Below are 15,967 nucleotides of genomic sequence, written 5' to 3' on the forward strand. Positions count from 1 at the left end.
CTCTCTCCAAACCCTCTCTCTCTCACACTCCCTCTCTCTCTCACTCTCTCTCTCTCTCACACTCCCTCTCTCTCACTCTCTCTCTCTCTCTCACTCTCTCTCTCTCTCGCTCACACTCCCCCTTCTCTCTCTCACACTCCCCCTTCTCTCTCTCACACTCCCCCTTCTCTCTCTCACACTCCCCTTCTCTCGCTCACACTCCCCCTTCTCTCTCTCACACTCTCACTCCCTCTCTCTTTCACACTCCCTCTCTCGCACTCTCACATTCTCTCTCACACACTTGCGCTCTCTCTCACCCACACACAGGTAGTGCATTTTGATCCTAGTGTGTGGCAGATGTCAGGCAGATGAGACACTTCCTCATTTGTTTGTTGTGTGTCTCAGGCTGGGGGATCTTTTCTTGCTTTTGGGGTACTGCGTGAGAGTTTTGTGGTCGGCCAAAATACAAAAATGTGGCAAAGTTGTGCTTGTGCTGGGTTAGTCTGCGTGTGGCGTACGCCTACTACAAATTGGTGGGGAAACTGACTGTTTATGGACATTTGGGAATGCACACTTAACGATAATGATGAGCTCTGTTTGAGCTTTTGAAACTGGATTCTTTCCTGAATTATGAGGGTGGTTCTACGATTGTATTACCTGCTTTCACTTTGTGTGTTTGTTTTTTTCCTCTCCCTCTCACACTCACTCTCTCTTACTCCCTCCCTCACTCCATCTCTCTCGCCCCCCCTTCTGTCTCTCACACACTCACTCTGCATTTGAATATTTTTCCGTACAACCCATTTTAAAATGTCGTTGATCACAATAACACAATAAGCAGCATATTTCTGCCGTTCTTTGTTATGGCTTATGATTGTCTAGGGGCTGAAGGCTGTAGGTTGAATGCAGCATAACTCAAGATAAGGTGGTGGAAAAGGCTGAGGATTCCCCACAAATCCAGATGTGAACATTGTTTTTTTTTTTTTTCTTGTATTTTCAGGAGAAGGCAGTCAAGTTGCTAGAAGCATATCGAGCTTCACCCGTGGCGGACAGGAGCCTCCTGTCATTTCAGGAGCTGAAAACTCTGTCCTCACACATCTGCCCAGATGAGACCACCCTGTGTCTGGCATTACTTCAGCTTCAGAGAGAAAAGCAGGTTACCGTGTCCCTTCACGAAGGTGAAAAGGTGGGTTTGTGGTCCAGCAAGGGTTTATGGGGGTTTTTTTTTTTTTGTGTGTGAATAATGAAATCGAAAGAGACATTTGCTATTGTACACCGCGTTCACACAAAAATCTGTTAAATACATTTTGGGTTAGTATGATTTTGTTATGCAATTAAGTATTCATTTTAATTAGGTTTTTATGAATAAAAAAAATTATAGGAGCTTCTTCTTAATTATGATTGAGTTAAACCCGCTCCTGTCGGTGTGTCACATACAGCCTCTTTGAAATCATTTGGCATTTTGTTCATGGCTCATCACTGGATGTCACATGGGACTCCTGCTTCAGATGCCCCGTGACCATACCCACTACCAAACCAAACATGAAGATATCAGTGCATTGATTGAAGACTCCTGATTGGTGTACTAGTGAACTACATTGGTACAGATTCCCCAAAGTAGTCTGTGCTGTTCAAGTATAGAAGAATTGAATAGACATGTATGTAAGGTGTCAGAAATTGCCAGAACTACAAAATGACAGCACTGTATACATATGGGAAGAATAAATAAGTAAGTACGGTTGCACATTACAGCACGTGTCATTTATTGCAAGACTACTATAAACTGGGTTACAACCCCCAGTGCTCCACCAGTATGAACAGGATAAACATACCAGATTATTGTACTATTATGTACTGTTCAACTGATTGTCCACAATTTCTAGCTGGTGAAGTTCTCGCAGCCAGAACAGGGCCGTGTGTCTCCGGTCAGCGATGTGGACCTGGGCATTTACCAGCTGCATCGCAGCGAGAAGCTTCTTGGGGAGCGAGTTGAAGCTCTGGGGCGAGAAGCCGAGAGGTGGGTCCTGACGAGTCTACTTTTATTGCCTGTAATTACAAACTAACAAAATGCAGAACCTCCTGTACATAGATGCAAAGAAGATGCCAAAGCTTTGCTGAAAGAGGGGAAGAAAACTCAGGTATCAGGCCAGATGTGACACATTTCTTCATTTTATGATGCATATTTTTGATAAGTGGATAAAAACTGTGCTCATCTTTCCAGGCCCTGAGGTGCCTGAGGGGGAGGAAGCGTGTGGAAAAGAGAGCCGACCGTCTGTACGCCCAGCTGGAGACGGTGAAAGGGATCCTGGAGAGGATAGCCCACTCGCAGACAGACCGCCTGGTTATGCAGGCGTACCAGGCTGGGGTGGCGGCTCTGCGCCTCTCGCTGAAAGATGTGTCTGTGGAGAAGGCCGAGAACCTGGTGGATCAGATTCAGGAGGTCAGTCGTCACTTTGACCCTTTGCTTGGCCATGTTGCTCTTATCAGGTCCGCTTTTATTTCTTTCTTTCTTTCTTTCTTTCTTGTGTCTCTCTCCAGTTGTGTGACAGTCAGGATGAAGTGAGCCAGACCCTTGCAGCAGGAGTGCTGGATTCCAGTATGTCTTTATTTCCCCGGCTTTGTAACACACGTTTAGAGATTTTAAGTCTGGTATGCTAATACACTTTTTTTTTTTTTTTAAATGTAGCTGCTGCAGATACAGATGAGTTGGAAGAAGAACTGAAGTCTTTATTGGCAGAACCTGCACCAGAGTTCCCTAGGCCCTCTGTAGCCTCCTCGTGTGTTTTGGATGACACTTTCTTCAAGTCCTTGCCTAAAGTTCCCGACACCCACTTAAATGTCACCGACGAGGAGCTAGACCGGGAACTGGGACGTCTAACCCTCTCAGACCCAGGTGTGCGTCTCTCTTGTTTTCATGATCAGGCTGGGGTTTATGTTTCAGCCTGGTATTTGTTGCTGCATCCTGGTTGGCACGGTTACCTCTTCTCGTTGAAAACCTGCTATTCTAGACTTGCTGCAGTGCACATAAAGTTTGTTTGCTGAACGTTGCTTCTATAGTCAAATGACATCTTATTGCCTTACCGTTGGTTGACAATTGTTGTGACAGACAATGCCATATTTTGTAAAAAAAAATGTGATATTAGCAGCCTTACCTCTACATTGGCCATAAGAGTGAGGTATATGAGAGGGTGTTGTATGTGTGCCCTACCACCCATGTCCCTGATCTACTTTATAACTGTTATAGACAGTAAGTGTGTTTGAATAGCATTAATGTGGTGGTATAACCTCCTTCCAAATCATCTTGCCCATTTAACATATTACACTACCTACAGACCATATCGTACTTCCTCCTCTTCATCAGTGCTGTCCGTGTTCTGAATGTATGTTTTAGCATGTTTAAAACTCTACATTCTTCACTTCTGAAGATTAATAGGAATATAGTCAACAGCGTTAAGAAGCAGGGTTTGAAGTAACATGTGTGATTTTCTCTCATCAGGTGTGAATCGGAAGCCCTCACCACTGAAAAGACCTGAACCAGCCCAGTGATGAACCAGCATCAGAATAAGCAATCACAGATAGGAATCTATATGTTTTTCGTAATGCGCCCTATATTCATGTTTGTAATGGCATGTTTGTGATATTGTATTTCTTTTTAAACATAAAAGTTTTAAAAGTGGCCTTCGAAAGTAAGAAAGTGTATTACTCTAATAAAATTGTAATTATGATGCCAAATATCCAGTGTTGCTCACTGGTCCAGAGTTATCTTAAGTAATATATTATAATAAAAAAAAAAAACACTTGGCACTTTTTGTTGTTGTTGTCATTATTCTATGCTATGTATGAGTAATTGGGATGAAGGGTTACACTTTTCAGTGACTGCAGATGGGTTAGCATTACAATGGACATTAAATAAGTGATTTAAAATAAGTGTCAAGCTTTTTTAGTCATATCACACAAAAGACAACTGTCGTGTCTTATTAGTGATCTATGTTGTTGAACAGACGATCAAATGACAGAGCCAAGCTGAGTCCCAATTGAGGGTGTACCTTGATACTTAATAGTGGTAGTCAAGTTATGTTTTGATGTAAAAAAAAAAAAATGTCTTGGCAACCAGGAACATGCTACTGGAAACGAGAACTTTATCATCTCACATCATCTACATGAAATTGAGAGGCTCGGATTACACAGCGGAAGCGCACACAGTGCAAATATGACAAGACACTGTGCTCAGGCATGGACAACTTGGCAATCAAAAACGAACAAGGCAGTGCGCTTAAAAATGTACATCATTCAGACCGTGTAAACCATGCAATAACTGTAAAATAGAAATGTGGATAACTGTTTAATAATATTCATATGATTAGGAAACGTTGTTCAAGTCTATTGTTCAATGAGGAACAATTTGCCTATGCCAGTAGTTAATGACAGTCCAGCCACTAGTTTAAATTTGGACTTTTTATCTCAAAGCATACACATTTGTGACCCATTCTCATGTGCAACGTTAAATGGCACCGACAAATAATTGTAATTATTTAGTGTAATAATTTTAAGATTTCATTTCAGCGTGCACGCTCCTTAGGAAGAAATGTTTGCCCACACCTGGCAACCCGGCGCTGCCGCTCAGCCCCGCCCCTCGCCGGCGGCTTCTCATCCTCTGCCAGTCTGGCAACTACGTGAAGAGCCCATCTTCGCCAATAAGGCAAATCGTTTTTTTTTTTTTTACGATGTCACCTACGCCGGTCGCTCAGACAAGAACCGGTAATTACTATTATATATATATATTTTTTATCTTCACGTTGTTGAACAGTAGCCGTTTCGATGAAGCTAAGAAGAGCCCACAGACAGGTAATAGTAACCGCAGGCTAACCTGTGCGAGCTAGCTTGCTAGGTTAGCCGGCTGAACTTTCTCGCGTTCGCTGTTTGATGTTAAGGCGAAGGGGAGAAAATGACAGAATGCGTCCCACCCGGAGCGAATTGGAAGAAAAGTTGTTGACGCCGTTAGCTTGCTAGCGCCCCTCAGATGCTAGCTGATTCGGGGTTTTACTCGACGTTGGCTAAGCGGTCGTCGCTGCTTAATGTTAAGCGTAAAGATGCCCTGAACGCAGCTGGGAGAGTGTTTGTGTGTGTTTTTTTTTTATGTGTTGTCAGCGGTGTGTTGGACCGGTCTTTGGTTAATGTGGCCGACTGTAATGCGTAAACGATCCTGCTGGGTCGCGTTTCAGTGGTCACACTGGACTGGAACCTCCTACAACCTGCCACATCTGCAACTCGAGCCTCTTGCCTTTTATAAGTTATTTATTCATTTTAAACGCTGCGGCATTCCACGTGGTAAACGTTGTCCTGTAGTGTGTCTCTTAGTTACAGTGCTTGTGCACAGGTGGAGATATAAAGATGTTCAGATGTCAAGGACCCAGTTGCATCTCCTGGACTTGATTTGAAGGACTCTCTTCGTCATGGGCAGGTCTGGGCAAATATATATGTTTATTATATATATAATACACACACACAAACATAGACATGCAGAAGGCAAATGACTGATGTTGCATGTTCCTCTTCTTGCAGGATCAGCCTGTCCTGCCTGTTCCCAGCCTCGTGGCACTTCAGCTTGTCTCCGGTGGTTCTCCCGCGACTCCTCCTTCCGTCACTCAGACAGCTCCTGTTTCTGGGTTTGCTAGCTGGGCTGCTGGGTCTTCTTTACCTGCTACTGGTCACAGGAAAGGGTCAGTACAGCTGGATCAAGGACGACAACCATCATCGCCGGTGAGATTTTCCCGCTGCCTTGTGCGCTGTTGCTCATGCTTGCCTCGTTTGGCATGCGCAATAATTTCTCGGTAAACGCATGTTTAATACGAAGAAGGGAATACACCTAAAGCAGGATTAAAACTACACCGTGGCGGCGTTTTGACCAACCGCTTGATGTTGAGTGACCTGTTGAGCCATGGACACGATTATGGCCACAAATATTTTTATCACGATTGTTCATTATTGTAGGTAAAACTACATTTTATATCAGTTTCTAGTAAGTGAACAAGGCTTTCAAAATTAAAATAAATGAATCATAAATGATTCAATTAAATTGATCCAAGACAAAGGGCTAACAAAAATAAATAGCAATTGCAGAGTGATAATGTGCGAAATGAAGGGGGAAAAATGTCACATACTACAAGGAACAGGAACATACTACAGATGTTTTGCGATAAAACCAGCCTGTCAACATTTTCTGTCTTAAGAGATGGGCGAAGGCAGGTCACTATGAAAGTACTTTTATATATATATTTTTTATTTTATAATTTTTTATATATGATATGAAAGGTGCTTATTTTGGGAAAAACTATAGACAGGGCAGGTCCTTAAACAGATTAATTTTGTATAGATTTGTCAAGAACTATAGACAATGAACTATACAATATATACAGGTGTCAGAACAGATGCTGTACCTGGTAGACAGATTAAAGTAAAGTGAAGTTATTGTCACATGTGATACACAGCAGCACAGCACACGGTGCACACTGTGAAATTTGTCCTCTGCTTTTAACCATCACCCTGAGTGAGCAGTGGGCAGCCATGACAGGTGCCCGGGGAGCAGTGTGTGGGGACGGTGCTTTGCTCAGTGACACCTCAGTGGCACCTTGGCAGATCGGGATTCGAACCGGCAACCTTCTGGTTATGGGGCCACTTCCTTAACTGCTAGGCCACCACTGCACCAGATGCTCTGGTTTGTAACATGAAGAATGTCAAACACAAAATTTCCTATCATACAAGATAATGAAAGTGAAGTGATTGTCATTGTGAAACAGCACACGGTGACACAGTAACCATCACCCTTGGTGAGCAGTGGGCAGCCGTGACAGGCACCCGGGCAACAGTGTGTGGGGACGGTGCTTTGCTCAGTGGCACCTTGGTGGCTCGTGATTCAAACCGGCAACCGTATGATTATGGTGCCGCTTCCTTAACTGCTAGGCCACCACTGTAAAAGTTGGGGATAAAATCTTGTGCACTGATTCTTCATTCGCTTGTTATTACAGCCGAATGCGACACAAAGATACGGCACTTCACTTCACTCAGGGAAGCGTGGTTTAATTGGAAGTTTAAAAGTTAATTTAAAGTTTGGAACCCTGTCTAAATATGGCGCCGGTATTGGCGCTTGTTGAAAGGCTGAATGTGATGTTCTATTTATGTTGTCACCTACTGATCCCGACACTGTGTCACAGTTTGAGGTTGCCGCTCATACAGTGTAAGCTTTTGTTTGGGCCCTGGTGGTTGGCTGACTATTGGTTGAGAAAGTGCTTTATTTGATGTGCATACAGTGCTTAGGTCGGTGGTACTTGTCAAAGTAACACCTACATAAATGCAAGATGTTCCAGCAGAGCATTGACCAAAGCATTACGCTGCCTCCACCAACTTGCCTTTTTCCCCCCGTAGTGCATCCTGGTGCCATGTCTTCACCGGGAAATGAACACACACATGCACACACACTCTCAGCCATCAGTTTGTTTTATTTTAAATAAATAAAGAATATTTTTAAATATTTAAAAAAGAACATATGTATAATATACAGTATATATATATATATATATATATATATATATATACACACACACACACACTCTCACACACACACACACACACACACACACTGCTCAAAAAAGTAAAGGGAACACTTAAACACAGTGGAACTCCAAGTCAATCACACTTCTTTGAAATCAAACTATCCACTTAGGAAACAACACCGATTGACAATCAATTTCACATGCTGTTGTGCAAATGGAATAGACAACAGGGGGAAATGATCCGCAATTAGCAAAACATACTCTCAATAAAGGCGTGATTCTGCAGGTGGTGACCACAGACCACTTCGCAGTTCCTATGCTTTCTGGCTGATGTTTTGGTCACTTTTAAATGCTGGCAGTGCTCTAGTGGTAGACTGAGTCTACAACCCACATAAGTGGCTCAGGTTGTGCAGCTCATCCAGGATGGCACATCAATGCGAGCTGTGGCAAGAAGGTTTGCTGTGTCGTTCAGTGTAGTGTCCAGATCATGGAGACGCTACCAGGAGACAGGCCAGTACATCAGGAGACGTGGAGGAGGCTACAACCCAGCAGCAGGTCCACTACCTCCGCCTTTGTGCAAGGAGGAACAGGAGGAGCACTGCCAGAGCCCTGCAGAATGACCCCCAGCGGGCCACAAATGTACATGTGTCTGCTCAAACATTTCCATTTAAGGCATTTGCCAGGCGCCCTTATCAAGAGCACCATGCTTTCATGTTACCATCAATGAAGTGATCAATTCTGGTTCACTAGGACCCCCAACTATGGATACAATCTTTTTATTTACTATGTTGTAGTTTCTATACAGAAGTAAGACAATAAGGTTACAAGTGAATCTAATTATTCTCTAAAGAGGAAGGTCTTGAGCTGCTGTTTGAAAATACTCAGTGACTGAGCTGTTCTGACCTCAAGGGGAAGTTCATTCCACCACTGAGGGGCCAAGACAGAGAAGAGTCTAGATGAGTGTCTTCCTCAAGGACCAGGCGAGCAGTACTGGAGGCTCGGAGTATACGAGGTGCAGTGTGAGGTGTTATAAGGGCTGTGAGGTAGGATGGTGCTACTCCATGTTTGGCTTTGTAGGCCAGCATCAGTATTTTGAATCTGATGTGTGCAGCTACTGGGAGCCAGTGGAGGGAGTGTAGCAGAGGGGCGGTGTGGGAGAATTTGGGAAGGTTGAGGAGCAGTTCTGCTGCTGCATTTTGTATGAGTTGTAGAGGTCAGATGGTACATAGAGGTAGACCAGCTAGAAAGGTGTTACAGTAGTTCAGTTGTGAGATTACTAGTGACTGAACCAGTATCTGTGTGGTCTGTGTTGACAGATAAGGGCATCTGAATATTTGTCTGATGTTGTAGAGAAGGAATCTAACGGTCAGAAACAGCCTCCGTGAGGGTGGTATGAGGGCCCGACGTCCACAAGTGGAGGTTGTGCTTACAGCCCAACATTGTGCAGCACATTTGGTAAGCTTGGCAAATTCACCACTGGCACCCTGTGCTCTTCATAGATGAAAGCAAGTTCACTCTGAGCTCATGTGACAGATGTGACATGGACAATTCAACCTCCTCCAGCATGACCGGTTTGGCAGTGTGTCAGTAATGGTGTGGGGTGGCATTTCTTTGGGGGGCCACACAGCCCTCCATGCGCTCTCCAGAGGTAGCCTGACTGCCATTAGGTACCGACATGAGATCCTCAGACTCCTTGTGAGACCATATGCTGGTGCGGTTGGCACTGGGTTCTTCGTAATGCAAGACAATACTAGACCTCATGTGACTGGAGTGTGTCAGCAGTTCCTGCAAGACAAAGGCAATGATGGTATGGACTGGCCCGCCTGTTCCCCAGACCTGAATCCAATTGAGCACATCTGGGACATGTCTCGCTCGGTCCACCAACGCCACGTTGCACCACAGACTGTCCCGGAGTTGGCGGATGCTGTTGTCCTGGTCTGGGAGGAGATTTCTCAGGAGACTATCCATCACCTCATCAGGAGCATGTCCAGGCGTTGTAGGGAGGTCATACGGGCACATGGAGGCCACACACACTACTGAGCCTCATTTTGAGTTGTTTTAAGGACATTACATTTGATCAGCCTGTTTTTCCACTTTAATTTTTAGTGTGACTCCAAATCCAGACCTTCATGGGTTGATAAATTTGATTTCCATCCATAATTTTTGTGTGATTTTGTTGGCACATTCAACCATTATTTCATTTATTAATTTATAAATTACTAGTTATTATTATTGTTATTATTTAATAAGAATATTTCATTCATTCAGATCTAGGATGTCTTATTTTTGTGTTCCCTGTATTCCCTGTAGTGTGTGCATGTAATAAATAAATAAGTTGATTTGATAAAAAGATGATAAATAAATAAATAAATAAATAAATGTTTTACAGCCAAACCAAAAAAAATCTTCGCTTCATGCTGCAGATGTGAAAAATATCTGAAAAATATATGTTAGAGCTGTAATCGGGCCTGAAAGTTAGGCCCAACCCAGCTTGAGCCAGACAGAATCTGACCTGACAAGTACAGCTTTTTAAAAGCCCAGCTTTCTTTGTGCCTCCTATACTCCATTTCACCTCTTTAGTTTTTTTTTTTTTGCATCTCTCTCGTGATAATTAAAATGAATCAACTGACGACAGTGGCTGCGAATTGCAAATAAAATTAACATTTTTATTTAAACATTTTCATTTAGTAAAAAAAATACAAAACAAATCTACAATCAGCGAATCATACGGGAAGAATAGGTACTATAGACCGCAAGAGCTGCAGTTTTGGAGATGCTTTGACTCCGACGTCTAGCCATCACAATTTTGCACAACTTGTTGCTGTTTCTTAAACAGTTGCATACCTGTTTTTCAGGTTTTTCCTGAAATCGCCATGTTAGAGATTTCACTTTTATGCACCGGTTATGTTGTTTAGTCTGGATGGTGTGTGTTTGTGAATGCCTTTGTCCCTAGACACTTGGCCAGAGTGACCGATGTGGAGGCCACAGACATCAGTAACCCTGACCTGAACTATGGCTTGGTGGTCGACTGTGGCAGCAGTGGTTCCAGGGTGTTTGTGTACTGTTGGCCACAGCACAATGGCAACCCCCACGACCTACTGGACATACGGCAGATGAGAGACCAGCACAGGAAGCCTGTGGTCATGAAGATCAAACCAGGTGGAACACTGAACTAATGTTTCAGCCATTTGAACTTTCCTATATTTAACAAGTCTGTCTTTATGTTGCCGGTCTCATTTTTTGATTTGATTGACAGGTATCTCTGAGCTCGCCACAACACCAGAAAAGGCTAGTGACTACATCTACCCTTTACTAAGCTTTGCTGCACAGCACATCCCTAAAAGCAAGCACCAGGAGACCCCACTCTATATCCTCTGTACAGCAGGGATGAGGGTTCTGCCTGAGAGGTATACACCCCAAATTCTTTTGCTTTTGAGGACATTGTTTCTCATGATTTCTGAAATGAGTTATTGCTGCAAACCGATGGGACTCTTATAAATAAATGGTCGATATGAATAAATTCTGTATACCGTGTATTCTGAGTTACATTGATCACGTGACAACACAGCCACTGTCAGACAGGCGTCATCTATTGATCATTTCGTATATGATACACGTAAGCCTTTGCGACTGAGAATGTGCAAAGGTTGGTTTTATATATTGCAATTTATTTTAAACACTTGTATGTTGTTTATGTGATATATAATACTAACATAAATATGAATAATACGTGTAGATTTTGATGTTGAGACCTAACATGGTTTCCATCTCTAGTCAACAAGAAGCAATTCTGGAGGATCTGCGCACTGACATTCCTGTGCATTTCAACTTCCTGTTTTCTGATTCCCACGTGGAAGTTATCTCTGGAAAGCAGGAGGGTAAGTAGCCTGTGTTTAAAGAAATCAAAAAGTCATTTGTGGTTCCCTGATATTCCTGCAAGTGTCAGTGTGCTCTTATTCTCGTGTGTGTGGTGCAGGTGTCTATGCATGGATTGGAATTAACTTTGTCCTTGGGAGATTTAATCACGTAGACAATGGTAAGAGTAAATTGATTATATGGTTGAAATTCACCGTGGGAAATGTGTTTTAACTGGCTGGTCCAACCGTTTCTGTAATTCATTCCTTCTCTGTCTATAGAGGATGAAGCTGTGGTTGAAGTTCAAGTCCCTGGAGGTGACCAGCAAGAGACCTTTGTCCGCAAGCGGACAGCCGGTGTGCTTGACATGGGTGGCGTCTCTACACAGATAGCGTACGAAGTGCCCAAAACTGTAAGCGTTGCCTCTCCACAGCAGGTTATTATCCACAACAATTTCCCTCGTATTACAGTTGTGTTCATTTCTGTTGCTCATTCCGTTTCTCCCCCACCCTACCCTCTCATTTGCCACATTTTCCTGGTCACCTCTATAAACATTCCTGTCTGTCCCCTGGAGTTGAAGGCCATCCTCCACTAAGATAAGACTGCATGACTTCAGCGTGAGCTAATGTAAAAAGAGGTTTACATTTATGGCATTTATTTATAATTTGCAGCACTTTCTACATCCTAAAGTCTTGCTTATTGCTTCCACTTAGTTGGCTGAGATCAACTGCATTGATCTACTGTATTATATATGTGGGAAAAATCCACAGTTATTTCAGGTCAAAGCTATTTCTCAGAATTGGTGTAGACATGCAATATATGCAATAAGGCATTTACACGGTAACGATAGCTGTACGGTTTTAGCCGGATAATACTTGATTGTGGGTTTGTAGGAAGAGGTGGCTAAAAACCTCCTGGCAGAGTTCAACCTGGGGTGTGACGCCCATCGCACTGAGCATGTCTACCGAGTCTACGTGTCCACGTTCCTTGGTTTCGGTGGCAACGCGGCACGTCAGCGGTACGAGGAAAATCTTGTCAGCAAGACCGTGCTTCAGAACAAGTAAGGCCTTTTATCATTACGTAATGACCCTGAGCTGATCTCATGCTGAACATGAAGAAGGCCAAGCTGACTATTCCTCATTATGTTCAGACTTTTGGGGAAGCACCAAGGCGAATCAGCCGAGTCTCCCATCCTGGACCCCTGCTTGCCTGCCGACTTGCCGGACGAGGTGGGTCCACCTGAGCAGAGGCTCCATCTGCGCGGTACGGGGGATTTTGCCCTCTGCAGACTTCTACTCCAGCCATTCCTCAACCGCACCAACGACACGCAGACGTCCCTGAACGGCATTTACCAGCCGCCCATCAACTACCCCAACAGCCAGTTCTATGGCTTTTCTGAGTTCTACTACTGCACCGAGGACGTTTTGCGTATGGGCGGGGACTACAATGCTAGCTCGTACGCCATCGCTGCAAAGGTAGGGCTACTGCATCTGGGAAATCATGTCCTTCTGTCTGAGTGAGAGCGCTGTTTTCTGAAAACAAGAAAAAAATGAGAACGTTATTACCATTTTGCCTGTGTAGTCACCCTGAACACGTTCCTTAATGGTTAAATTTGAAGGAGCCAATGACATGATGATTGACAGCCCTCGCACACAGTCATCCTCATTCTGGATCATTTAAGCATGTGTCCATACATCATTAAACATTGTGGGTTTCTTTTGTATCTATTGAAGCATGACCTGACCTTCCACTAGTGAACACGCCCCTAATAGAGTGTGAATAGAATGTGTTGTATTACATTGTTATTTTTACTGAAGAATGGTTCCTCAGCCGTCTGCATGTCCATTTGTAAAACCTTTTTTTTTTTATTACTTTTAGACCTACTGTGCAACCCAGTGGAAAACCCTAAAGGAGCGCTTTGATCGCGGTTTGTATGCATCCCATGCAGATGTTCACAGACTCAAGTAAGTTCTAAGCTTTTAAATGAAATTTAAATGAAAACGTGGCACTTTTGTTAATGCCATGACCTCTCTGCGCCAGGTACCAGTGTTTTAAGTCAGCTTGGATGTATGAAGTTTTCCATTCTGGCTTCTCATTCCCCACTGGTTATGAGAATCTGAAGACGGCGCTGCTGGTTTATGATAAAGAGGTGCAGTGGACGCTGGGAGCCATCTTGTACAGAACGCGCTTCATGCCTCTGAGGTAACTGGGATGATCCTTAGGGCTTTCCACGTTGTCGCTGTTCTGCTTGCTCAAGGTTTTGGATTCCCTTGCTTTCAGGGACATTCAGCAGGAAAGCCTGAAGGGGGCGCACTCTCACTGGCGACACAGTTTCCCCTTAATGAACACCCACTACCTTTTCCTGGCCTGTTTCTTGGTGGTTGTGCTCTCCATCATGCTGTACGTTCTCCGCCTTCGACGCATCCACCGACGTGCCGTGTTCAACCGCGGAGCTTCTGCCTCTGTCCAGTGGCTGGAAGAAGGACTTGGGTCTCAAGACCTTCCTGTCACTCTATAGATCCAGAGGCCTGTCAAGACTACCTCCCCTCGTTCTCTGCTTTCAGGCCCTCGATTGGATGGCATGGTGAAGCAAGGTGTTTTTGAGTATGTTTAAAAGCTATTGAGATGTTTCTCTCTCTAATCACAATCACAGGTCAGGCTGTTTTTTACTCCCCTGGACACCCTGCATGCAGAGAATGTGTGACTGTCACTTTATGTACTTTTTAATTTATTTTTGTCTGCCTTTTAATCCACATGTACTCATGTGTCTGAGGTACCGTAACTTTACACGTGGAGGCTTGCATCTGCACAACCTGTCATTTCCATTGTTGGTTTCCAAGTGGTAGCAGCAATTGCATCTTACTTCCTTTAATTTTACATCTGGTAAAGAGGAACTGGGTCATTCTTCAAAGTCAGGAGTTAATAAAACACTTTATTGCAAACCGCAGCATTCCATATTTACTGATAAGGCACTACTTTCAAACCGGTGCTAAGCATAGGATTTCACACCTACTGAATTTACAGCAATTACTGAAACAAATAGCTACCAAGAACTGCTTTTGGTTGGACTCATTAAGAATTTAAGAAAACTGAGCTAATGTGGCAGGAGTGAAGATTCATTGTGAAGACACTTAGAATTTGTAGTGTAGGCTATAAAATGCAATGCATTTATGAATAAAGGTTGAACTTAATTAAATCATGCCAGTTAATGGCTGGCTGTCAATTTAAAAAGTACTTTGAAATCAGTGATTTGTTTTAGTTCTTTTTTTTTTTCTCCTCCTCTTCTCCTCACTCATTCATGCTGCCTAATGCTCCACCGAGCCAGATTCCTCTGAAAGTGTGTGTTTGTGTTTGATTCAATTTTTTTTTACTAACCAAGCTCCTGCTTTTTAAAATGACCTCCAGATTTCTTGTTTTACTTGTATTTGTTGGCAACAATATTATGTTTTCTATAACGGCACTTTCAAAAGTGTGATTGTAGGAAGGTAAGCCCTGTAGTGAATGTTCATGTTAAGGTGCAGCTGCATTGTAAACTGTTGACTGACAATGCCATGTTAAGAAGAATTAAGTAAAAACGCTTTTACTTAATCCATTTAGTTCACATTCATTTATTTAAAACAATACAGAAGGCCCCGCACCAAGACTCATTCGCACCATGCATCTTAATTCTCTGTATGCCTCAATTTCCATGCCCATTCATGAGGTGGTTTTTATATTATCTGAGCAACAATGGTGCAATATTTTTTCCCACAATGTCTTATTGTTGAATGGTCTGTGTGAACTTCAGCCTGCTGAAGAGTGTCTATAAGCTTTAGGTTTGCTAATCATCGGACACTGTCGCTGTCGATCATGACGCTCTCTATGTTGTCTTAACTCACTGGAGGTGGGTGAGGTGCTTCGTTTTCAGAAGCTCTTATGTCACTGCTGTAAAGATGTGTAGTTTGCTACAAAAAGCACAGTTGCTGTATTTGTAAGCTATATACAGAGAGGAATGTGCACAGTGGGAATGCTGAGCAATCTTGCCATTATTAAAGATGAGCTGGCCTGAACATTTTTAAGTCTTTGGGTGATTTGTGGCTCAATGTTGCATATTGCTGCATTTTCTCATAACATTGTCATTTTCATTATTACTAAATAACTTAATAAGCTGGTGTTGCATATAGGCTGATATTACATTGTCATTTCAAAGGTCACAGTGTCGGGGTTTTGTGTGCAGTGTGTAGATATTAATATTTAAAAACAGTGGGTTTGTGCTCAATATTATATAGAGGTTACAATTAAAATTCTCGACCAGAATAGTAATATACAAAGTTGTAGGGCATCTCAAAAAGTAGAATATTGTGAACCTGGTCAGATAAAAAATGTAATTAATATAGTGTTTTTGAAATAAATTACAACAGCAAATGACTTTCCACAATATTTTTTGTACAGTGCAAGTGTACAGTGTAAGTCTTTCTGCTCATAAGGACTCATTTACATTGAAATTGAATGAAGTACACTTAGAAACGAACTGTTTTTAGAAGAAAGTGTGGAAGCAAGCACGGATGCACAACAGGTGATAAGCCCGAAGTGATCCAGCATCATGG

At 43.0% G+C, this 15,967-nt stretch overlaps 2 protein-coding genes across 4 annotated transcripts in view; both read left to right on the forward strand.

Moving 5' to 3' along the window:
* Positions 1-3,778, forward strand: part of chmp7 (charged multivesicular body protein 7) — a 5,927-nt gene extending 2,149 nt beyond the window's left edge. For both annotated transcript variants that reach the window (XM_028996304.1, XM_028996305.1), the window contains exons 4-10: positions 977-1,162; positions 1,860-1,993; positions 2,066-2,114; positions 2,198-2,416; positions 2,515-2,572; positions 2,663-2,869; positions 3,473-3,778. In XM_028996304.1, coding sequence (XP_028852137.1) covers positions 977-1,162; positions 1,860-1,993; positions 2,066-2,114; positions 2,198-2,416; positions 2,515-2,572; positions 2,663-2,869; positions 3,473-3,522 — 903 coding nt within the window. In that variant the 3' untranslated portion in view covers positions 3,523-3,778. The remainder of the gene's footprint in view (positions 1-976; positions 1,163-1,859; positions 1,994-2,065; positions 2,115-2,197; positions 2,417-2,514; positions 2,573-2,662; positions 2,870-3,472) is intronic.
* Positions 3,779-4,664: 886 nt separating this feature from the next.
* On the forward strand, positions 4,665-15,431 carry entpd4 (ectonucleoside triphosphate diphosphohydrolase 4). Of its 2 annotated transcripts, none has more exons than XM_028997076.1 (13): positions 4,665-4,734; positions 5,354-5,437; positions 5,539-5,736; positions 10,480-10,685; positions 10,783-10,933; positions 11,301-11,404; positions 11,503-11,562; positions 11,663-11,817; positions 12,275-12,441; positions 12,532-12,856; positions 13,260-13,345; positions 13,422-13,583; positions 13,662-15,431. In XM_028997076.1, exons 2-13 carry the CDS (start codon positions 5,430-5,432, stop codon positions 13,897-13,899), a joined length of 1,860 nt encoding a protein of 619 aa, XP_028852909.1. In that variant the 5' UTR covers positions 4,665-4,734; positions 5,354-5,429; the 3' UTR covers positions 13,900-15,431. The 2 variants fall into 2 exon arrangements, with proteins under 2 accessions (XP_028852909.1, XP_028852910.1); XM_028997077.1 differs by having other exon boundaries at positions 4,687-4,821.
* Positions 15,432-15,967: the final 536 nt, after the last annotated feature.

Source organism: Denticeps clupeoides, chromosome 11, assembly GCF_900700375.1.
Source record: "Denticeps clupeoides chromosome 11, fDenClu1.1, whole genome shotgun sequence".
Lineage (NCBI taxonomy): Eukaryota > Metazoa > Chordata > Actinopteri > Clupeiformes > Denticipitidae > Denticeps > Denticeps clupeoides.